Source organism: Chrysemys picta, chromosome 6 (assembly GCF_011386835.1).
Source record: "Chrysemys picta bellii isolate R12L10 chromosome 6, ASM1138683v2, whole genome shotgun sequence".
Classification (NCBI taxonomy): Eukaryota; Metazoa; Chordata; order Testudines; family Emydidae; genus Chrysemys; species Chrysemys picta.
The window spans coordinates 98907431-98933214 of record NC_088796.1 but is presented as its reverse complement, the minus strand read 5'-3'; the positions used below and the strand labels follow the sequence as shown (position 1 = coordinate 98933214).

The 25784-nt window shown below is 39.4% G+C and overlaps 1 protein-coding gene across 1 annotated transcript in view; it reads left to right on the top strand.

The window, feature by feature from the left end:
* LOC101950316 (guanine nucleotide-binding protein subunit alpha-14) overlaps nt 1-11541 on the top strand; it is a 52272-nt gene extending 40731 nt beyond the window's left edge. Inside the window, exons 5-7 of the mRNA XM_005297724.5 lie at nt 5572-5701; nt 8028-8181; nt 10621-11541. Coding sequence (XP_005297781.1) covers nt 5572-5701; nt 8028-8181; nt 10621-10811 — 475 coding nt within the window. The 3' untranslated portion in view covers nt 10812-11541. The remainder of the gene's footprint in view (nt 1-5571; nt 5702-8027; nt 8182-10620) is intronic.
* Nucleotides 11542-25784: the final 14243 nt, after the last annotated feature.

The following is a 25784-nucleotide window of genomic DNA, read 5'->3' as shown; positions in this document are numbered from 1 at the left end:
CCTCTTTGAGACTCTGGGCCAAATTTAATAAAAAAACAAACAAAAAAACTTCCTATATCCAAACAAGCCCAGTTACCATGTATTCCAAACTGCTTACAAACACATCACACAAAATGTCAAAGGCCTCTTTTCAAACTTTTAGCTTGAAGATATTACCAACAACGTAAGAGTTACTTATTGTCAAATCAGAGAAATAACTTATCACTGTAAAGAGATGCTGATAGAATGGTCCAGATCCAGCAGTTACTTAGTTCTCCGACACGCTTTCCCAGCCTCAGTAGATCTCCTCCCCATCACCAGATCCTCACTTTCCCTGCCTCTCTGCTCTCCCTCCAGCTCTTGATCCCAACTTGAGTCGTAGGGAGCAGGACCCTAGTAAGATCCATCTGACTAGATTTCCACTCTGATGAACCACAAGAAGCTAATCAGATTGAGAAGCTGCCTCCCTAGCTAACATGCAAGCTCCACTTCTTCGGCATATTTGACTGCAAGCTGTCCCCATCAGTGCATCCTCTCCCTTGTTACCATCCGCCAGCATTAATGCATGTCAATGAAAAATGTTGTGTGCCGTTAGGCCATGGAGGAGGGGGAAAAACACACCAGAGAGCAAGACTAGGCATTCTCTTCTATTCAAATTTTTCTGTCCACCTCCCAAACCCTGCTTCACTCCTCCTTGGATAGCCCTGCTTTTCCCTTTTCTCATATCCCCAATCCACACACAGATCCACAACCATCTGCTTCCCTCCTCCTGGTCCTGTTGTCCCCTCTTCTCCCCCATATCTCCTATTGCTCTCTTATTTTAATATTGGAAATTTCCACAAATTAAGTTAAAGTTGCACAACTGCATTTTCTGTAAACACATCCACTAAATAAAAATAGTATTTTGCTTTTATATACAGTATGTTTTTTCTCATCTGTAAATCTCAAAGCACTTCTGAATAATTAGCTCTAGTTTAGAGTTAAGGAAACTAAAGTGCAGCGAGGTGGAGGGACTTGCTTGAGGTCCTGTAGCTGATCTATAGAGCACAGGTCTCATGACTCTCAAACTAGAGCCCTAAGAAATCATCAGTAAAGCACTGTCATGCAGTAGACATTTAAGAGAGAAAAACGGTAGGCTGATACGTCAGCATAGCAAAAGGTTAACGGGGATGTCCCAAGGTTCCATACTATGACATGCTATTGCTCTTTTTTTTTTTCCCCCAGATGATTAAGGTGGCTAACAGTGCTCAATTTTCACATGAGCTAGCAAGTCAAATTAAAGATTATGCTCCCCATGGTCTCCCCCATTGAATGTATCAGTACATTATTGACAAATGCCAGGCAGTGTGTATTGGAAGGTATAATCTGAAGTACTCGTACACATTCCTGGGTTCTCCGTTAACTGTAACCACATAGTAAAGCAGTCTGGGCATCACTGTGGAAGTCCAAAAAGCAAACTAAATATTAGGATGTCTACAGAATGAGATAATGAATCCTGAAACTATTATATCTATATATAAATCATTCCTTCTTATCTTAGCTGGAAAAAGGAACTCCAGAGGGAAGATCGAAAGGATGGGGACTGTTCAGTTTAGAGAAGAGAAAAATAAGAGGCAACATGATAGAAATATGCAGTAATGAATAATAGACAGTAGATAATCCAGCACTTCTATTTACCTTCTCCTATAATACAAGAATAAGAAGACATTCAATGGGATTGAAAGGCAATACATTTAAAAATAATAAAAGGTGGGGGGAGTTCATTACACAATATATAATTTACCAGTGGAACTCATTGCCACAATATGTAATAGCAAATGTTTATTGGGAGTCAAAAGGGGATTAGACAGTTACATGGATAATGAGAAAATCAATCCACGTTAAAACAATTACTTACCTTACAGTTACCATAGTTCTTAGAGATGTGCTGGCCATGCAGATTCTGCTCTCGGTTCACATACATTGAATGTATACAAAATCAGATATTTCTGAATTACCCACTCGCTTTCTGTAGTGGAGGATATAAGGGATGGGGCATAGCAACCTGCATTCAGTTCTTCTGCCAGTAGGATTCCTGTCAGTTGGATGGGCAATGTGTGTGGGCAACACATCTCAAAGAACTACACTTACTGCAGGGTGAATAGCTGTATTTTTTTGTTTGAGTGATTGTCCACACAGATTCCATTCTTGGTGATTAGCAAGCAGTCATCGGGAGGCAGGTAAGCAGAGGTGTAATTGAAGAATGATTGTAAGACTGCCCTAACAAAGCTTGCATCTAACCTGGAGTCCTGCACCAAAAATGGAAGTAAAGGTTGGACTGAACTCAGTGTCACTGCTCTGTATATTTCTGAAATTGGGGACAGTGGCAACGTAGGCCACAGAAGTTGCCTGGTCATGGGTAGAGTAAGCCACTAACCTGTCTGGGTGGGCCTTTGTTGGCTAGGCTCTTTACACAGTCCGAAACCCACTTAGTCTGTGATGATATTGATTGTCCCGTCTGAATAAAAAGACATTGTCCTAACAACATCTAACACGTGAAGTCATTTTTTGTTAGGGAGGAGGAAAGAAAACCATGAGATAAGTTTTACATCCACCAATCCATTTAAGATGCCACCATAGGCAGAAACTTTGGATGAAGACTGTCAGTGTGATAAAGTTGATACAGCAGGCCCACCCTGAAAGCTTGAATCGTTACTGTCCTTGTAGCTGATGTGATGGCTACCAACAAGGCAGTCTTCATCAATTGCTGGTAAAGAAAAAGTAGCCAAATAGAGTACCCATTAGTTCTCTGAACACCAAACTGAGGTTCTATGACTGGAATAGTTCCCATCATGTTTGAGCTACTTACGAAGTCTCAGGCATAGTTATACCACAAGATGGGCAACTAAGGCTCCACCATCTTGTATCATGTACTGGAGTACCTGTATGATGGCAGGCCCGACACAAATTATCAGTATGCTAACTAAAACATTACACTTGGAAAGCGAAACTAGTTTCTCACTAGAGCAAGGAATGAGGACACTGCAATGTTCTGGCTTGCAGCCAGGAGTGGTAAGAAGGAACAGAGTTGCAGCTGCCTTAGCCCTTATGCTCTCCACTATGGGAAGTGAGGGGGCATGAAGGGCACCGGCAGAGCATCAGATGAATCTGATCTCTTGAGCATGGGGTGCCAGAGCACCAAAAGTAAAATCTGTGTGGAGAATCGCTTGAAGAATAAAAGAAAAAAAGGGTTATTAGTATGATTGTAGTGCTTATTCCACAACGTGGTGTGTGCACCTTTCTGTGACGCATCAGGTACTAGTTATGGCAAGAAACAGGATTAGATGGGCCACAGGTCTGCTAATGTAGATCAATTCTTATGTTCCTTTATAACATGCACATCTGCCTCAGTGCATTTGTCCTTCCACCAAAGCAGCATCATATCAAAATGTATGCTGGCTCTTCAGCTTTACAAAAAAATCCTTGTTATTTTCAACACAGAACCAACTACATTGCACACGACACTCTAATGCACAATCCTCAACTCTGACATCTTAATTGTGATTAATCACACTGTTAAACAATAGAATACCAATTGAAATGTATTAAATATTTTTGGATATTTTTCTACATTTTCAAATATATTGATTTCTATTACAACACAGAATACAAAGTGTACAGTGCTCACTTTATATTTTTGATTACAAATATTTGCACTGTACAAATGATAAAATAGTATTTTGCACTACAGTACTTGTATGAGGTGAACTGAAATCTCTTTATCATGGAAGTGTAACTTACAAATGTAGAATTTTTTTGTTACATAACTGCACTCAAAAACAAAACACTGTAAAACTTTAGAACCTACAAATCCAGTCAGTCCTACTTCTTGTTCAGCCAATTGCTAAGACAAACAAGCTTGTGTACATTTATGGGAGATAATGCTGCCGCTTTCTTATTTACAATATCACCTGAAAGTGAGAACTGCAAGGTATTTAGATGCCAGATATGCTAAACATTTGTATGCCCCTTCCCTGCCACCACTGCAGAGGACATGCTGCTGATACAAATTTAATTAACGCTTTTTTTAATACGTGACACAATTCTCCCCCAAGGAGTTCAATGTCTCCTGTTCTGTTTTACCTGCATTTTGCCATATATTTCATGTTATAGAAGTCTCGGAGGATGACCCAGCACATGTTCGTGTTATGAACACTTCCACAGCAGATTTGACAAAATACAAAAGGTACCAATGTGAGATTTCTAAAAATAGCTACAGTACTTGACCCAAGGTTTAAGAATCTGAAGTACCATTCAAAATCTGAGAGGAATGAGGTGTGGAGCATGCTTTCAGAAGTCTTAAAAGAAAAACGCTCAGATGCGGAAACTACAGAACCCAAACCACCAAAAAAGAAAATCAAATTTCTGCTGGTGGCATCTGACTCAGATGATGAAAGTGAACATGTCTGTCTGCGCTGCATTGGATTGTGGTTGAAGTATGAAGGGGCAAATGAATCTTTAGGGCATTTGGCATATGAATATCTTGTGATGCCGGTTACAATAGTACCAGGTGAACACCTTGTTCTCACTCACTTTTAGGTGACATTGTAAACAAGAAGTGGGCAGCATTGTCTTCTGCAAATTGTAACTAAATTTGTTTGTCTGAGTGATCGGCTGAAGTAGGACTGAGTGGACTTGTTGGCTCTTCAACTTTCATGATAGTCTGCACTACAGTACTTATATTAGGTGAATTGAAAAATACGATTTTGTTTTTTATAGTGCAAATATTTGTAATAAAAAATAAACTGAGCACTGTACACTTTGTATTGTGTTGTAATAGAAATCAATATATTTGAAAATGTAGAAAATATTTAAATAAATGGTATTCTGTTATTGTTTAACAGAGCAATTAATATTTTTAATCACTTGCCAGCCCTAATTTTGATCTAACTGACGTTGGAGAGAATTAAAGTTGTATGTGATTAGGAGAAACTGGAAGTATGCATTATCAGATTTTGTGTGTCCGAACTAAGTTTGATGTGGAGGTAGAACGTCTGTGTGCATGTTTTGGTTATTCGTTTGGTAGTAATATGTGAGCAGAGATTGCTGTGAATGTAAATGTTGGTGTAACACCTAATTTTCTTGATTTTTTTTGTTTTAAGTGATTGTGTTGAGAGGAACTGCACTTGAGCAATTCTGAGTATTAGATCTGGAACATTTTATCCCTGATGGTATTAAATATGCAGTTATGGGAGATAAACATTTAGTTTTAGTCACTTTCATATAGAAGGGACCTACATAATTCTACATCCCCTCCTCAAGAGCTGCATTCAGAAAGTTGAAGCAGATCATGATGTTAGCTTTCATATATAATGGCCTGCTCAATTCATTCTGACCTATGCTGGTATTTGTGATCCTTCAGCAAGTGAATTAACTTAAAAAAATATGTTAAATAGCTTCCATATTAGAAGTAGCTTCCATGGGTCTAGTGATTCCTGAAAAAATGGTCTACCAAGTGTCTTGGGTTCTACTGGTTGACCGCTTCTCTGTACATATTTACTACATATATTTAAATGATACAAAATCATTGTGCTGTTTGTTTCTGTTTAACAGAATGGTGGATGTAGGTGGCCAGAGGTCTGAAAGAAGGAAATGGATTCACTGTTTTGAAAGTGTTACCTCCATCATTTTCTTAGTTGCACTAAGTGAATACGACCAGGTCCTGGCTGAATGTGACAATGAGGTAAGGAACAAGCAGATCTCGATTAGGTGTAGAAAAAAGAGGCTTGTATTTCTGTAGGGGGGGGAGGGGAGGAACCCACTAGTGCTTTATAAATGCATGTATTACTAACAGTTTGCCCCTACAAAGTTGGAAGTGCAGCATTATCAGTCTATAAAGTTGTATGAAATTCAGTGTCACAGTGACTCTATTCTAATGTATACTGTGGGACAAAATTGTGGCTCTTGAGCTACAGGCTTGCAGGGCCTTACAGCTTCCGCACAACCCAGAAGGACCTCATGAAGAGCTTCTAACTGCTGCAGGAATCTTCGTTTTGCCTTACTCTTTCAGTGACAACCGCTTTTCACACATTAATATTAAAAAAACAAAACTATAGAAATGTCTAATATAGAAACAAAATGTCTAAAATTAAGGCTATTAGACTATTGAGTTACAACCACTTCATTAATGGAACAGTCTAGTTATTGAAAGAAACCCACGTATTTGAAAGTCAGGAAGTTAGTGTGCAGTTCAAAAAACCTAAATGTCTGAAAGTCTAGAAATACAGTACTCAAAGTATAAATACCAATCCTCCTTAACTCTGAACACTGTTCCTCAGCTGTCTTTCAACTATGGGCCACAGACCACCACTGTCCAAGAGGAAGCTGCGCATACTGTGCATAGCTGCCACTAATTATGGGCTGGAGACCTGATCCCGTCTACACTTTCATTTGCCAGCTGTGAGAGTAGGGCAACAATCTTCCACCAAAAGGAGAAGAGAAGGCAGGGAAAAGAGGCAGCTAAGATTGTTGTTAATGTGCCACCATAAGTGATCTTCTCTCTTTACAAAATAGAGATTGAGTCCCTTTCCATCCATTACCTTCTGAAATGTTTTAAAGATAATTACTATCAAATATGTGGATGTTCTCTTTAAATATATACATTTCCTAATCCTTTTCTGACTTTATTAGCCTCTAGGCATCAATGTGTTCTATAGGTTAAATATGTTTTGTGAAAAACTATTTCCTAGCATCAGTTTTAGATTTTCTGACTTTCTGTTTCACGGAACAAAGAAGGTAAATAGTCTCTCTCTAATCTACCATTCATTATTTTGTATACTTCATTCATACCTCTTATTTTTCATCTCATCATATGAAGTCCTTTCCATGTCTTTATTCGCTTTCACAACCGATCTCCGAATCCTTATTTTCCCCACATATTTTTGTGAGATAGCATGACGAAGACTGAACACAATATCCTAAGTAAGGCTATATGTTTGGATTTATATAACTATCTTCTAATTAGAACTGGTCTGAAAACTGCCAGTAAAAGTTTAATTGGAAAATGCCAATTTAAGTTGAATCTAAACTGTTTCACGAAAACATTTCTGGTTCGAATTTTGGTCAAATCACAGGCAGAGTTCTGATGGAAACCTCCCTGTCTACCCTGGTTCTCTGCCAGCTCTCCTGGCAGGCTGCTGGGAACTCCAAACTTCTTCCTGTGGAGCCAAGAAACCAGGGGGGCTCTTAGGGCTTTCATGCTCCTTGCCCTGGAAGCCCTCATCCGCAGGGAAGCTACACCATGCGGACTGTGCTATGCTGGGGACCCCCTGTCTTCCAGACTCCTGAGTGGGCAGTCCTGAGAATCTGGAAGGCCTGCATCCCCAGCCTGGGGAAGACTGCATGTGGAGCTGCAGATATTTGGGAGCCCCGGCAGCAGTGAATTGAAATGTTTGTCAGTTTCATGCAGCTGTCATGGTTCCCGTGGAGCATGTTTGTTTCAGAAACACCGAGTATCATGGTTTCTGAAATGATTTTTCAGTTTGTGGAAAATTTCAAACTATTGAAAATGTCCTGCTAATCAGAAATCTGTAGGTTCAACCAGCTCTAATTATAATACTTTCAGTGTTCGCTAACTCATCCCTTATGAATTCTCACATACCTTTCTGCTCTTTGCCAAAATGTGCAGTGGCAGTCCAGAGGCTTTCATTGGGCTGGCCACAGTGATGTCCAGTAATATACATGAGTAGTTCAAATGACTTCTGATGTGCATTACTTTCCATTAAATTTTTTGCATCATGCTGCCCATTCACTTAGCTTCAGGCAGGCCGGATCCAAAGCCCTCTGTGTGTGTGGATATAAAATATTAAGTAGGGTAGTTAATACTTTTAATACTCTGCTGGGCAGAGAAAATCTGGTAAGAGAACTTGAAAATGCACTAGTTTTAAGGAGAACTTAATTTTGGATTGATGGTTGAGGTGTGAGTGATTTGATTTTTGTGTGTGTCCTGATCATGTATATGGTAATGCTTTAAAAATAATTGAATTTCAAATTCATTTGTCTCCTCGTAGAATCGAATGGAAGAAAGCAAGGCCTTATTTAAAACTATCATCACATACCCATGGTTTCTGAACTCTTCAGTCATTCTGTTCTTAAACAAAAAAGATCTTCTAGAAGAGAAAATCATGTACTCCCATCTAATCAGCTATTTCCCAGAATACACAGGTGAGCTTTTATCCTAGACTGTGTTCCCAGTAGTGACTTAAAATCAAATGTAAACTCTAAATATGAGTGTTAAGCTCCTTACCTTTTTCCCTTAATAGTTGCAATTTCCCTGCCTGCTTTATAAATGATTGTGTAATATATTTGAGGTAATTATTTGGCAACTAATTTTGTTTTTTAAATTCTGCATGCCAAAATATAGACCTAGGTTGTGGTATATAAGAAGATGCAGTTTTGCTGTATTGAAAGCATTGGCCTTGATCCTGCAACATGTGGACGGACTGCTGAGCCACAGACAGCCCAATAGCAGATAGGGCAATCTGTGTGACTATATTGTAAATTGCAAGATCAGGACCAGACACTTTTAAAAGAGCTGATTTCATGCGGCCGTAGTGTTGGAAACTTTCATTTAGCCTGGCCTCTGGTAACACACGTTTCTTTTCTTTGAGGTACCTGGGCACAACTGTGGCATATCAACATGAATATTATTTATTGCTAGAGTTAGAATGAGACTGGAGTCTGATTTTTAAATATTTCAGCTTTTGAATGCAAAGTTGAAAAGTGTGCATTTTGATACAGAGGAAGATAATTGGTTTTACTTATAATATTGGGAAACTTAGGGAAATATAGATTCATAGATTCATAGATTATAGGACTGGAAGGGACCTCGAGAGGTCATCGAGTCCAGTCCCCTGCCCGCATGGCAGGACCAAATACTGTCTAGACCATCCCTGATAGACATTTATCTAACCTACTCTTAAATATCTCCAGAGACGGAGATTCCACAACCTCCCTAGGCAATTTGTTCCAGTGTTTAACCACCCTGACAGTTAGGAACTTTTTCCCAATGTCCAACCTAGACCTCCCTTGCTGCAGTTTAAACCCATTGTTTCTGGTTCTATCCTTAGAGGCTAAGGTGAACAAGTTCTCTCCCTCCTCCTTATGACACCCTTTTAGATACCTGAAAACTGCTATCATGTCCCCTCTCAGTCTTCTCTTCTCCAAACTAAACAAACCCAGTTCTTTCAGCCTTCCTTCATAGGTCATGTTCTCAAGACCTTTAATCATTCTTGTTGCTCTTCTTTGGACCCTTTCCAATTTCTCCACATCTTTTTTAAAATGCGGCGCCCAGAACTGGACACAATACTCCAGCTGAGGCCTAACCAGAACAGAGTAGAGCGGAAGAATGACTTCTCGTGTCTTGCTCACAACACACCTGTTAATGCATCCCAGAATCATGTTTGCTTTTTTTGCAACAGCATCACACTGTTGACTCATATTTAGCTTGTGGTCCACTATAACCCCTAGATCCCTTTCTGCCGTACTCCTTCCTAGACAGTCTTTTCCCATTCTGTATGTGTGAAATTGATTTTTCCTTCCTAAGTGGAGCACTTTCCATTTGTCTTTGTTAAACTTCATCCTGTTTAACTCAGACCATTTCTCCAATTTGTCCAGAAATATACCTCTTGTTCCCTTGTACTACATATTCTAAAAGTTTCCAGTAAATTTTCTAGGTGTTTGCTAAATATATTGTGATATAGTTACTTTATTCTCTACTTTATAGTCATTTTCATACTGTCTAGGCATTTCAAAAATAACTGGATAAAACAAAATAGTCTAAAGAAAATCCATTGGTGCATTTTCACTTAATAGAAACATTGCTGTTACCTGTACAACTTACTTTAAAGTGGCTTCATTTGTATACTGAAATTCAGTATCTATTCAATAATCCCAAAAGAATGACGGACCTACGCTGATAATGGATTAAGACTGTGATTTAAATCATTCAGCATTTTAGATGCAGAACTGTCTGTTATAGTAAAATGCATTAGCTTGCTAATTACATCCTATTGAATCCTAAATTTAAGTTGAGAATTCCTTTGATTAAAATACTTACTTACAGAAAAAGTCTACCTCCCTCCTAACAAAATAAAATCCCAGGATGCAGACTGCCATAGAAACAGCTTATAATATGCAGAGCTATATCAAATATTCAAAGAGAGGGAAAACTAAGTAAAATAATAAGCTAATAAATATACTCTATCGTTCTGACAATTTATAGTCTTACATTATTTATACATTAAACATTGTTGGCACTTTGAGTATGTTTGCTTGTTTGTTTTAGGCTGCTATCATACAAAAGTAATTTGTAGGAACATTTTTGAGTGAACGTTGTACTGATGATAATGTTTTACCACAGAAGCTTATCAGAAAGTTTAATCATAACAGTGACATTTCTACATATTATAACAAGTTTAGCCCCACTAGATATATAACATTATGCAAGCATATCAACAAAAAAGCTATCTCCTGCTCAAAAATAGTGTCTGCAGTAAATTATATGTAGCTAGGTATTTATTTGAATGGTCTGGCTGATATTTTGTTTGAACTACATGATATTTTATAGCCTTTAAAAATATTATCCATTATGCCTCTAAACAGGACCTAAACAAGATGTTAAAGCTGCCAGAGAATTCATTTTGAAGCTGTACCAGGACCAGAATCCAGACAAAGAGAAAGTAATCTATTCCCACTTCACCTGTGCCACAGACACAGAGAATATCCGCTTTGTCTTTGCTGCTGTCAAAGACACTATCCTACAGCTAAACCTGAGGGAGTTCAACCTGGTGTAAAGGAGAAACACTGCTTGGATCCACCTACCATCATCTACCCACCCAGCACTGACTAATAAAAACATTGCTAGTGTATTCTAAAAAATTCCACAAAAGACAGAATGACACAGATACAAAGAGTTGTTCTTTGAAACAATTTACTTACAGAAACAGAAGTTGTTCCTGTACATTTGCTGATCTTGAAATATTTACTGAAGAGAAGTGGATTAATAGAACTTAAAGGAAGAACTTACAATGTTTACAATTTTTTAAACTATACACTTTAAATATTGTTTTTATATTTCCTTAATTTTGGCTGTGAGATTTTTTTGTGACAACTGTGGTTCAAATGGTATTTAAGAAAAAATATTTTATAGAACTATATATAAATCCATTGCCATTCATCTGTTATTTTCTTAGGGTTTTTTATTGCATTTCGTAATCATGAAAATTATAGTAGGAAATTTTAACCTGAGATGCCTTAGAAATGATAAAGTGATGCTATTTTAGAATGCTAAATACTGTAAGATTTATCATTTAACTTAGAATGAGCTATTAGCATTTTAATGAATTTGGGGCCATATATTAAATTTAATCATTTAGATTTTTATGTTGGAAGTGTCTTTCATAGGCTGATATGCCAAAAGTCTTAACATGTCTTTGATGTCATTTGGCAATAATACACAAGAGCCAAGTGTATAGTTATAAAGCACATAGCTGTCACTTCTATTAAAATGACAGTGAATTGCAAGTGCTGGGTACTGGTGTTATACTAACAAACCTTAGTGGCTAGAAAGGGCATTCAATAGCTGAGGTTTCTAGGCAGTTCCTCCAAAAGCCCTCTGCCATAGGAAGAATAAGACTGCCATCCTTGAGGATACAGGTGCATGTGCTGAACTGGCCACTAAATGGGTGGGTGTGTGTGTGTTTGTGTGTACACACAAAAAACTGTATTCCTTACCACAGCCCCTGTATTTGGGTTTTACAAGCAGGTGTAGGAGGCATACTTAACACCTTAACCACACCATATTACTTTCAGAGGATTTTCAGACCGCTAGAGAATTCTCACCAGCTTCTGCCACAGTAACAGTATCTATTTAAGATACATGCACTAATGTCTGACAGTCAATTCTATCAGTGATGAACAATCTCAAACGATTCAACCCTCTCATTATGTCTGAAAGTCATCAATACTGCGGCACACTCCATTATATCTGCTAGACTTTTGCTAGTCACCGAAGTGTACCTTGAAATAGATCCAACAATACCACTGTTATGGCTAGTGAATACTCTTTAATAAAACTTTCATATTGACTTTTAGGATTAATTCAACCCCTCAGTATTTGACAAGATTTTTCCTCTTCTGCATGTAAAATCAACACCTTCCACCAGCCCACGAAAGGATCAGCTTCTCTTTGGGGCTGTGTGTTAGCACAGTGAGGCCCTCATCCTAATTTAGACTCTTGGATGCTCACATAATATAAATAAGTAATATTGGTAATTTCAAGCCCATGGGGAGAAGCCTACTCTCTGCTCAACTCCAGCTGAGAGTCATAACCACCTTCTTAGTGCATAGTAGAATGCTCCCTAAACAATGCCAAAACCCACATACCTAAAGGGGGAGGGCTGATATCTACAGACTTAAAACAACAAGTATCACCTCCATGCCAACCCAACCCTCCCCCCCCCCGGGCTATTATCTATTATTTCTGGGGGATGCTACCATAACCTCTAAAGCTGGCTAAGATCTCCCTCTGCAACAGGTATGATCATCCATTCCCAAATGAATGAGTACTATAGGTTTCTTTATAAGTAAGAACTGACACCTGGTCATGAGGGGAATATGCATCCTATGAAAGAACAAGAGACCCTAATGAGTGGATCAAAATGGTTTGTTTCTTTAATGTTAGAGCAAGACCCAGTGCAGCATCCCCGTGTTCCTTTAAAAAAACACAAGAGTTGACTCCATAATCACGAGTTGGAAAAACAAACATGCAGCTGTACCCAGGCCTCCCCGCCCATGTAGGTGAAATTATTTATCAGCAGCAAACATACCTGGGGCTGAATCCAACAAGGACAAAAACAACATACAATGTTGCTCTTAATAGCTGGCACAGTCATTCATGCACAGCAAGTATGGGTTGGAGTTGTGAATATCTACAGTGGCCAAGCCTGCAGACCCTTGGACAGTTCAGCAAATTGACAGACATGACAGTGTGGAAGAGACAACAGATAGAGAAGCTACAAATCATGTATTACACACCTGACATTGTTAACAGATACTTATCAGCTCTGGCTTGGATATTTGGTAACATAACACATGAAATCTCTGCCATGAAGCGTACATACCAATGCCATTTGCTTCCAACTATCACTACCACCACTAGCTAAGTGAATTTTAATGGCTACAGAAACCTTTTCTTTGTTAAAACTGCATCCCAGTTGACCACAAAGAGCATGCACATTCACCATCATTAAAGCATTCAACATTAACCAAATCTCACTAATTCACAACCTTGAGGAGCTGAAAGCAAAAATGTGGACTTCCAATTGTTAGTTAGACCAATAAAATATGCCCTTACTAGGGCATCACATTACTACTGTTCCCAAGAGTTGAAAGAATCACCACTAATATCCTTCAGCCTGTTTACAGCTTTATCTAGTGATATACAATGGGAGGAAAACACATAGAATGCCAAGGCCCTGGAGGCAATCCATGGGACAGCCACCTACAGACTTCTAAGAAAACCTAGTCCAGTTCATACCTATTGGAACAGCTTACCTAGGGATGTAGTAGATTCTCCATCACTTAAATTTTTAATTCAAGATTGGAGGTCTTTCCAAAAAAGATGCTCTAGCTCAACCAGAAGTTATAAGCTAGCTGCAGGAATACTAGATGATCACAATGATCCCTTCTGGCTTTAAAATCTATAAATCCTACAGGAATTGTTTTCCTATCTCTCATACGCTACAAGCCATCACAAGAAGTAGGAAGGCACCTATAAAGCTGCTGCTAGCCAAGAGCTACATTCTGCATATCAAGTTTAGCAACTGTAATTGTTACAGGATTCTTTGCACAACCTATTCTCCATCTCATTGTTATAACTTTTGTCAAAAATAGGATTTACTTTCCAGTAATGCTAAGCAAGTCAAAATAGTCGAGGTGAACCAGCAAGGAAAGGAATGCAGACTTCATATTTTGCTGAGTAGTGCCCCAGCATCACATGCCTGTAACTTGTTCACTTTCAAGTAAAAGAGGGTACAAAACTTTTAGATCACTGATTTATTTGCAATTAGGATAGCTAGTGGATTAACCAAAATCCACCTTTTAGACAGATTCCTACTGGCAAAAACTTCAAATGTGGGCAATGTCTCCAAAAGAAGAAGTTTGAGAGTTGGCAAATCTGCAACTTCTCCCTTTGTCCCAAAAATCTGAGTGGAACATGTTTGATTATTTGCCCAGATTTAATTAGAGAATCCTAGAAAATAATCTTCAAAACTTCACCAATACATATATATAGTGTATATAATGCTGTCCCAGCAGCACTTGTATTTTAGCTATTTAGCACTTTTATGGCTTCTTGTATCACACAAAGTGAGCTTCTCACAATCAAACCAGCAGGTCCTTAGAAGGCAGAGTCTTGAGCGTGAAGTTCACAGGCCACCTACCACTATTAGCTATCCCTAATATCCATGTGCTGCTCTTTACTAGCTTGTGCCACAAAGCCAGGCCTCTGTCCCAAACTCTGCCCGTGTACCTCTCAGGCCATCAGCATCAAGCTGCTGGATGACCTCCATCGGTACTTCTACTGGCCCCAACAAATCTCAGGCTCTGCATTTAAAAAAAAAATTAACACCTACCAGATTGTGCAATATTAGCAATAGATTTTTAAATATGTAACATGCTTAAGTGGCAAAAGGTGTTAGTGAGTTATTAGCTAATTAATTCAAATACTGAAATGCCAACATAACATTAAATACCAAACCATTTGAGTGTCATGTAACCACTACGTGGAAAATGTGGCTTTGAGAGAGGATGAAGGTACGTATAAATATATTATTTCTATATGTAAGCATAAACAACTTTTGTAAAATGTTTATTAGGACAATTGTCCTATACATGAAAAATGTAATACCAAAAAATGAAACAAAGTATCAGATAGTAGACTGTCAGAACTAGACTTTGCATTGTGCCTTTGAATCAGTTACACGTATACAACTCCCTTTTTAGCAACAAGCTCTATTTGCATTTTTCACCTACAATTATCACATTGAAAACTGAAGTTTAATTCTGTATATTTTTTTCCAAAAAAAAATGTTTATCCTTCAATATTGGTGAACTAGGTTAGAGAAAATTGCAACATACCTGAGATTATCCTCTGATTTGCCTCTTTCCCTTTGTCCCATTATGGTATGCAGACTCTGGAGACAATCAGCTCCTCATCTCAGCACAGTTCCTAAGTGTCCTCTCCATTAAATGTTGCAATTTATCAGCAGGAGAGAGAATGTTGTACTCCAGCCTGCAGTTTAACAATGGTCAAGTGTCAATCTTGTTGAACAGCATGAAGTGTGCACTACAGCTCTGAACGTGTCATCCAATATTACTAGAACAATCTGGTTTTTAGAAATAATCTGATTTATGGAAGCTTGGGACACTCAAAGTTATAAGAACTTTTTAGCTAACAGAGCCCTGTTGGGCACAACTTCCAATAACTTGAAGTCATAGGACTTTTGTGTAAAGACCTCATGTTCAAACGCCAAGTGTGTCTCATTAATTTCTGCAACCACGTGTGATCTTACGTCTCAAAGTGTAACAGCAATTCATTTCCTGCTGTGTTCAATTCTGGAAACACTGCAGTTGGAGACAGCAGTAAGATTTTTGTACAACTGTTTCTGACAACACTTTACAACATTCTATTGTGTGACAAGAATAAAGGGATCATTGTAACTCAGTGAAGTTGGTGAGAAACACCACAAAATTATTTGTATATATGGCTGTAAGCCTTTTCTTAACTTCCTTCACATGTGCCTTTTACGTTATGCTATATCAACTAACACAACTGTAATAAATAGGTCAAAGTAAAACACTGATGACACATGCCTGAAATAAATGTACGTAGGAAAAAAGGGTAACTTACCAGTAAATACATTTTACTTACCTGTAAAAGGAGGTCTTCAAGATGGTTTTGCATATTCCCATGTATGGGTTATTGCACCACTTTGTGGTGCCTTGTGGCACTCCTCCCCTTAGCATCACCAATGTTCTGAGGGAGAAGCTATACAGAGATGGAATGCCCCCACCTCCTCAGTTCCTTCCACCACAAAGCCAGAGACAAGGACTCTGACAGAGAGGGTTAGGCTGGTTGGAAATGTGAATACACCGAGCTATCTCCAAGAACTCCGGTTACAGGTAGGTAACCTTCATTTTTTTGAGTGGCTCTGCATATTCCTATTTATGGGACAGACAGATAAGCAGTGCTAAAAACTAACCTGGAGGCAGAAACAAAGTCCTTGTTGAATACAGACTGAAGCACTGCCTTGATAAACCCAGTGGCCTCCCTGGAGGCCAAGTCCAGAGTATAAGGCTTAGTGAAGGTGTCCACCAAAGGCCAGGTACAGCCCTGCTAATTTCAGCAACTAGCACCTGCTGAAGACAAATGAAGTAGCTGCAGCTCATGTGGTTGAGTTGCAGCAGATACAAGAGCTTTTGTGAATGTGTAACATGCAGCAATACACAACAGTTTAATCCACGAAGAAATAGTCTTGGAAGAGACTGTACAACCCCTGTGGATATTAGCATAAGATACGGACAGTCTAGATGATTTACAAAAACGCTTAGTTCTGTCCAAATAGGGAAGAGCCCTTCTGGCAACCAAAGTACAGAACAAATTCCCCACTTATTAGAGTGTGGTTTAGGGGGGAAAACAGCAAAATCAGACACTACCTTAGGTAAGAAACTGGGATCAGGTCTGAGACCTACCTTGTCCTTATGAAAAGACATGAACGGTGGATCAGATATAAGTTCATTCACTCTCCTGGCCAATGTGATGGCGATAATGAAAACTGTTTTGATAGATAAATGATAGAGCGAACAGGCAGCCAAGTGTTCAAAGGGTGAATTCACCAGCATGACCAAAACCAGATTAAGGTCCCAAGAGGAAATAGGATCTCTAATGGAAGATACACATTTGACAAACCTTTCACAAACTTCTTAGCTGAACCATGAACAGTGAGCTACTATCCACATGTATCATACGCGGAGATGGCTGCCAAATGAATTTGATGATTTTTAAATGCATGAAATATTCCAGAGCATAAGGAATGTGAGCTGATACAGGTGAATCAGAATTTCTCTTCATCCATGCCTGAAATCTGGACGATTTTAAAAAGTGACAGTTTCTAGTTGACTGCTTTCTAGAGTTAACTAGCATGTCCTGCACAAATGAAGAACATGACCTCTCAAGAGCAGACAAAGTCACAGTCTGATCACTCACACAGCCATGTGAAGATACTGTGGGCCCAGATGAAAGATCCTGCCCTCCTCTTGACACAGAAGTTGCACAAAGACTCTGCAGGAGAGTTGCAGGAGCTTGGTAAACCACTGTTGATATGGCCAAGCTGGAGCGATGAGAATCACTCCTGTCCTGTCTTCCTCACTACCTTCTGAATCAAAAGAAAGGTGTACATCAGGCCATTCTGCCAGTGCAGAAGGAAGGCATCCGACAGGGACTGACTGTCCCTTCCCACTCCGGAACAGAAGAGGCAACACTTTTTGTTGACCTTCTTTGAACAAGCCCACATCTCATTGACCCCAGCTGGAGAATATGGTCTGAACCAACTGATCCTTTAGGGAACCATTCGCACATCTGGGAGCTGTCTCTACTCACATGATTAGCAACTATGTTGTTTCCCCCTGCTAGGTGCACGGCCATAGGATAAGTTATAACAAATATACCAGTTCCATAGACTTACTACCTCTGCACACAGGACAGTAGAGTATGCCCCCATCCCCTGCACACAGATGTAATACATTGCTGATATATTGGCCATCACCACCTGCACAACTATCCCCCGCGGGTGAGGGAAGAACAAACTAGGAGCCAGATGAACAGCTTTTAATTACAATACACTGATGTGTGCAGGGTTCTCTCCTGAGAAGACCAGTGTCCACAAACAGTTAAATTATTCAGATGCCTACCCCCAATTGTTGTTTGCCGCATCTGAAGTCACTGTCAGGGCTGGATTCAGGGGATTGAATTGTACAGCCTGAGCACAGGTGTTCTAACCAACCACCAGTCTATGGTGGTTAGTCTATCAGAACTATGATATTCTGAGGCACGGTTATCGACAAGTGAAGATGGTTATGACTTGGTCGCCAGACCTGAGATATCCAGTGCTGCACAGGTCTCATTCTCAGATAAGCAAATGGAGTCACAGAGGTAGTGGCTGCCATAGCACCCAAGAGATCCAGAAAGAATTTTACTCTGTGGGTGGGACATGGTTGAGTCTTTAACAGTCTTTCATTTTGATAAATCTCTCTTTGGGCCGAAAGCTCTCCCCTCCACTGAATCCAGTATGGGGTCTCTAAAGGGATTCCTTTGTGAAGGACAAAAGATTGTCTTTGGGTGGTTGAGAGAGAGCTCAAGGTCTGAAAAGAGACTGGTTGTGAAGATAGGGTTTAGCTGGTTCTCTCACACACAGCCTTCAGTAGCCAGTCATCTAAACAAAAATACTCTCATTCCGCAGGTGAGCTGCTACCACAGAGTGACATTTTGTACAAACTCAGGATGCTGCTGAGAGGCCAAATGGGAGCACCATGTAATGAAAGTGGTGTCCAGCCATCATGAATCAAAGGTACTTTCTATGATTTCGATTAACTGAAATATAAAAATACGCATCCTATAGATCAAGAGTCATGAACCAATCCATGAACAAAAGCAAAGGGATTATGGTGGCCAGAGTCAATATATGGAACCAAAACATCCAAATGAACTTGTTCAAGCCTTTAAGTCTAGTATTGGCCAAACCCCACCATCCTGCTTCTGCACCAGAAAATAGTGGGAATAAAACCCCCTGACCCTCAGGTATTCAGGATATCCTTGACTGCTTCTATTAGAAGCAATTTTTCCACATCTGTGATCAGATTTGCTTCATAAGAGGGGTCTGGTACAACTTGTCTGCTTTTTGGAGACCAGTTGACAAGATGGAGAAATGGATCACACAGACCGAGCCGGCTGTAACAACCCATCCAAGATGGGTAGAAAGAGACTACTCTTAGCTGTCAGGTTTCAGAGTAGCAGCCGTGTTAGTCTGTATCCGCAAAAAGAAGAACAGGAGTACTTGTGGCACCTTAGAGACTAACAAATTTATTAGAACATAAGCTTTCGTGGACTACAGTCCACTTCTTCGGATGCATATAGCTGTGGCAGCAATGATTTTGAATATTGAATAAGGTGGGAAATCTTTTCCACAGATACCACAGGTAGGTTCAAGGTGGACACCATGTGATATACCATAGAATGGAACTGCACAGCAACCTCAGAAGGAGAGGAGGTTGAAGACACCCCCACATATTCATCTGGTTCATAATCCGTGTCCATCTGCTCTTGTTTAAAGAGGGAAGTTACCTCCTCATCCTCTCCCTCGGACAATACTTCAGGAATCATTGCCTGTAATCTCAGGAAATCTGGAGGAGTTGAATCCAGGGACCTCTGGTAATGTTGAATTGCAGGTAATGTTGAATTGGAGATGTTTTGCTGTGATTCATTTCTTGTACTTGGTGTGGGTGTGGGTGTGTGTGGGTGGGGCAGGAGTGAGTTGAGAAGGTACTGTCTTGGGCTGAATCATTTGCTAAATATAGGTTTGTTAATCGGATTGTCTGGTTGCACAAGACTTTTCTTGAGTTTTGTCACATAGCCCTGTAACTATAATAGATTTAGGATCATGTATATAGTTTCTTTGGATTCTTGATGTTGTCCCAAAATGCTCTTTCCATAAATCACACCAGATCAACGCAAGAGCTTTGAATTATGCCACCAAGTAGATATACTTAAATAAAGGACAGAAAATCACTCTAAGTGGAAAAAGTAGGTCACCTGTAGGATGTCACACCATGACATGATGCTCTGGCAAAGTATGAAGTCAATGATGCCTGCATTGCCCGCTGTGCCTCTTTTTTCAATATACACAATCTTGTGGAAATACATCACCCTCCAAGAGGAAAATCAGATCTTTTTACCAATTAAGCTACTACTGTTGTTAACTTTTGGTATACACAATCAAGATGCTTTTGAATTATGGAACATAGAAAATTTCATTTTTATTTAAAACCATGATGTTCTTGTAGAAAAAGTGTAATAGGAACCTGGTTTCTAAAATTGTTTTGGTGGGAAGATATTTTCCCCTTAGTTCTTTGACATTCTTCTTCCATTTTGTCTTTATGAATATGAGGGTAACCACTGGTTTGCAAGTGATAGTATCAAAAGTATTCAGGTGGAGAAAACCTCTGAGTATTTGACTGTGGTTGGCCATGGTCAGAATGAGAAAGCTCACCCTCATCAGTAGAAGAACTATTAGCCGAGAAGTAATAACACTTATTTTTTTGGAATGCAAAGGGTGCGCATGAAGTTGGCTTAGCCTATTTACTTTTTTTGTGAGTTTCTCAACAGCAATTACCAGCTGATCTGAAGAGAGGGCTCTTGCACTCTAACACACCACCGTTTTTCACCTTTGTTTTCAAAAAGGATGTAGCAGATTGTCCTCACTCTGAGCTGGAGACATCTCTCACAGGAACAGGCAGTGGGGCAATTGTCCTCAGTTGTGGGAAATGTCCACTAAACAGCCCTGGGAGTCTAAAACAGAGTTGGTCTAAAAACAGAAAAAGTTGTCACAAAAATGTTGGCCTGTTTTTCCATCAAAACAATTCAAAATTTGAAATATTTTAAGCAGTTGTGGTCCAGAAAACACTAACAACCTGCTTTCTCAAGTCATTTGGAATTTTGCAGACAAAAAAAAAAGGTCTCTCCCTTATGACCTTGTAATCCAATGGCAGTGAAGCTGCCTCGGAAATAGAAGCCTTTTATGCCTGTGTCTGAGCATAAACAGCCCCATGCACTCCCTTCATCCAGGTTGTACCCTGCAAACACATTCCTAATGTGAGAAAGCAATGAAGAAAAAGTTTAAACCTCTTATTTTTCTCCTATTAATATTTAAAAAACAAAATCCTGAAGAAGGGATCACTTGTTTCTGTCATTTAGGCCCTTCTGCAGGAGGTGAGGCTCAGAGTCTGCCTAAACAAGGACTGCAGAACCATTTTATGAAAGTTTGCATCTGCCCTGGAAGATAGGGTTATGGCATAATGGTTCATGAATGTATGTATCGACAACCACGTAGCAGCACTGCAAATGTCCAATACGGGAACACCACGAGGAATGCTATGGACTTTGATTGTGCCCTTGTAAAATGAGCTCACACCCACCGAGGGGGCTTAGCCAAAGCTGTTTCATATGTAGTCTTGATGCAGTATGTTATACTTTTTGAGATTGTCTCTGAAGAGAGCGCTTGACCCTTTATACGATCTGCATATAACAGAAACTAATGAGGCAAAACATTAAAAGGTTCAATCCTGACCAGATAAAAGGTCAGACATTGCCAGACATCTAATATGTGGCGATGCTGCTCCTCAGGAGACGAATGAGGCTTAGGAAAGAACAATGGTAAATATAACACCTGGTTTAAATGAAACTGAGAAACCACTCTATGACCACATCCAAATTTTTTTTGTCTAAAGTCACTTTTTCTTTTGAGAATTGCGTATAAGGAGGCTCTGCCATCATAGCCTGCAACTCTCACACTCTCCTTGTGGATGTTATTACTACCAGAAATGCAGTTTTCTGACATAAAAATGGAAAGGGACAAGATGTCAGTGGCTCGAACAGATGTCCCATTAAGGCCCGACAGAGGAACTGGCTCTGGGAGCGGAGGATATAGATGAAGAAATCCTTTTAAGAATCTTGCTCCCATGGCATTGGAGAAGACAGACCCCCGACCCCCCCCCCGAATGGGGGGATTAAATGCAGATATTGCTGCCAGATACACTTTCAATTAACTAAATGCAAGCCGCAACAACTGAAGGTGCAACAAGTACTCTAAAATGTTCTGGGATAGAGGCCAGCGGTGGTTGGATTCAATGGACTAATAACCACACTGAAAATAGTTTCCAATTCACTGAATAGGCCATCCTCAGAGTTTTTTTTTTTTTAAACACTGTTAAGGAGGACTCGTTGGATAGCCACCAAAACACTACTCTTCTCTCCTTGTTCAACCATGCAGTAGCCACACCATAAGATGCAGGGAGCTGAGTGCAGATGCAAGGTGCGGCCTTGGTTCTGAGTAAGTTGGGATGGGAGACTGAACTGACAGCATGAGAAGGCTGGAGAACCAGCACTGTCTTGGCCACGCTGGGACAATGAGAATGAGCTTGGCCCAATCTGCCTCGAGCTTGATGACGACCAGAGGGATGACTGGTATCGGGAAAGGCATATAGTGGAGGTGACTGCCAGCTGAGGTGGAAAGCATCAGACAGGGAGCCTGGACTAAGCCCCCTTTGAGGGCAGAACAGACATTTCCTGTTGTCCCTTGTAGCAAACAGGTCAATTGTCGGGATGACCAGGTTGTGAAGATGACCAGAAGGACATTTGCCTTCAGGGACCACTCGTGATTTAGGGAAAAATACCTGCTGAGATGATCCACGAGATGATTCCGGACTCTGGGCAAGTGAGTGGCTATCAGAGTAATGTTCTCCTCGATGCAGAACTGCCACAGCCTGATCACCTTTAGACAGAGCAATCTGGTGTGTGCTCCCCTTTGTTTGTTCACCTAGTACATCGTGAACCAATGAGTCCCTGATACAGTCGCAAAAATGCGTGACAGCCATTATACATGGCCCAAAGCTCCAGCGCATTGATATGGAGTGAAGCCTCCAGCTCTGACCACAGTCCCTGTACTTTTCCTTGGCGCGGGTTGCCAGAGAATGGCTCCTCTGTTTCTTTGGAGAGGCACCTGCTCTGGAATGTGAAGCGGCAGCACTTTTGGAACCCAAAGGCAATATTTGACCTGATGCAAGCCTTGGTACCAAAGCAGGCACTGCTTCACGTGAAGGGCTGGAGCCACTTGGGTCTGTTTTGTGAACAATCTGCAGATCACACAACAGTCTTTCACATGGGCCTGGCTGAGACAAAGCAAGCACTGCACATGGGAACCACTGTTGGGGATCACTCCCCAACATGAAGGATAATGTTTAAACCATGGTGAGGGCATCACCAAGGAAAACTGAACTAATAGAACTAACACTAATCTAACTAAAGGTACTACTAACTATATACAACAACACAAAACTACACTAGTGAGAGGTTGTTAGGTTAAGACCACATAGAACTCTAACTCCAGACACAGGGGAGGGGTAAGAAGGAACTGAGGGAGGGTTGGGGTGGTGCCGCCTCAAATAGCCAGAGGAGGGGCTACAGCCATGAGGCATGAGCACTGCTCCTCTATGGGTACTGATAAGCAAATTTCTCCAGCTCCCATGCACTGGGTGCGCAGACACCTAAGTGGAATGCATGGCTACATCTACTCAAAGAAGAAAACCCACTACTGAGGAGAAGAGAAAGAAGCTTGAGAGCAGCATTTCAGAGAATGGTCCCTGATGAGTATTTTCCTCAAAAAAATAGCCTCAAAGATAAATGCTGAGAAGACATGAGGTAAAGTAAAAAGAGGGTCTCCCTATTTACGAAAAAACATCAGAGATGTTTAAAAATGAAAAAGGTGAATCACTGCATTCTGTTGATCCCCTGGAGACAGATTTTTCAGTGGTTTGCTAGATGGGTGAGACATCTAGGATATTTTCTTATAGAACTGAACTGTCCTGGATAATAGGAAAAGTCAAACCTTTAATAAGAATTAACCAACATACATTGAGAAACTAGAAAAATGTAATTTATCACTGGAAAATATGTTTAATTATGGACTTATTGGTTGCTTGCTGAAAATACAATACAACAGACTCACTTTCTCTTCTTTGTGCGATAGTGGTATCATTATATATAAATCAATAATTAATGAAAAATAATCATTTTCTGGAGCTCAAATTCAAAGCAACAAGAAAGAGAAACATTCCATGCTGTTTAAAAAGAATATACTACTGTTTCCTCTAAACTAACACCATACAAAGAAACAAACATACAGGTTTTAAAGTTAAAATTTTTAATAAACGTATTTATCTATATCAGGCATAAATATTTGCATTGTGTGATTATATTGTCAGGTTGCAAACTATACAAGATTTAGCAATCATACAAAGATATGATAACATTGTAATTATAAAAATCATCATTTAACATTAGCAGACTAATTTCTTAGGAAAACTGCATGTTTACAGTTCAAGCTCAAGAACTTGGATGGACCAGAGTGTAACACTTAATTTACTATTTTCATAGACACATGGGCTAAGAGAGTCCATATAAGAGAAACAAAGACCAGATAGAACTGCAAAGTACTGCTCAGATGTGGAAATAGAAAATTTTGAACTGCTAACCAGCGCTAATTAATATACGTATGTTTCTTATGAAAGGTTACAAAGAAGCATATGCTACTACTATTATTTTTATAAAAATATTAGAAAATAAGAAAAAATTTTAAAGTTCTTTTTCCAGGACTTACAGCAACTTTTAAATCTCACATCTGATTCCTGATTCATTTAGAGAGAAAGAGAGAGAGACTATATGTATCATGAATGCATATTGTATATATATTGTATAGTTTTAATAAAAAAATCCAGTTATAAATCTCAACTTTTTATCAAGGAAAACTTAAAACTCAGGGCTGCATGCCACTCTCAGGTGCAAACAACTCTCTTTGAAGATAACTTGGAGTTGTGTTTGTATATCCAGACAGATACTTTGGCTTTAGTTGCTTATAGCCTAAAGGTTCTGTGTGGTAACACTTACAAAGTGGTGCAATTCTCCTCAATCATGGTAACAAAATCCACAAGACTAATGAAAATGGAAATCATTAAACTATATAGCTTAGGAGGAAAACGTTCCAAGCTATATTAACATTTTTTAATATATTTTTTCACCTTAAGGCCTGGAAAAGACTTTATAGAGCCCTTAATTGTATGCAATACCATGGTTGTGTAGAATGGACGTTGGATCTTTTGACTTATAAATATATTTCAATAATGTCTCTTGCATATTTTATGACTACAGTACCCCACTTTTTATAGGGCTTAGTCATTTGGACACATTACTATTTAAAAAAAAACTATCAAATTTGTTGCTCTTAATTCCGTGTTTTGGTTTGTCAATGATTATTACTAATACTATTATTTTGAATCAAGTTAAAAAACATAGTGCTTTTTCTGAGACATCAAACTAGCTATTTTCTCAAAAGAAGAAAATTTATATTCATACAGGAAAGATGATAATGTGCTTCAATAAATGTTTATAGTATACTTAACTACTATTTTAACACTACAATAGACAAAATCAAAATGCAGACATTAAAATAAGTCTTAAATTTAATAAAATTTGTTGTTCAAATTAATATATTCTTTTCCACTGAATACAGAATGACTGAAGTGTAGCAATGCAATAAAGACTGGTAGCAAGGTGCAGCAATAGGAGTCTAGAAGAAAGGATGATATAGGGGGAATATGCAGCCTGTTGGCCAAGAGAGGAGCCCGAGAAAACCAGGGCAAGGTAGGATCCTGGAAACTGGGGAAGCAGGAGAAAGTCTACAAATGCATTTTTCTGGAATATGATGGCATTGACACTCTTTCCGGGTTCTTTTAAGCTCTCTGAGTAAGGATCTTTGCTGGTTTATAATATCAAAATAGTTTATAATTTAGAGAAATATAGCACAAAGAATGGAAAAAACTACAATCCATTAAAACAGGAGCTTGAGCACAGCTATACATTGTCTTTGAAGATCAAGTTT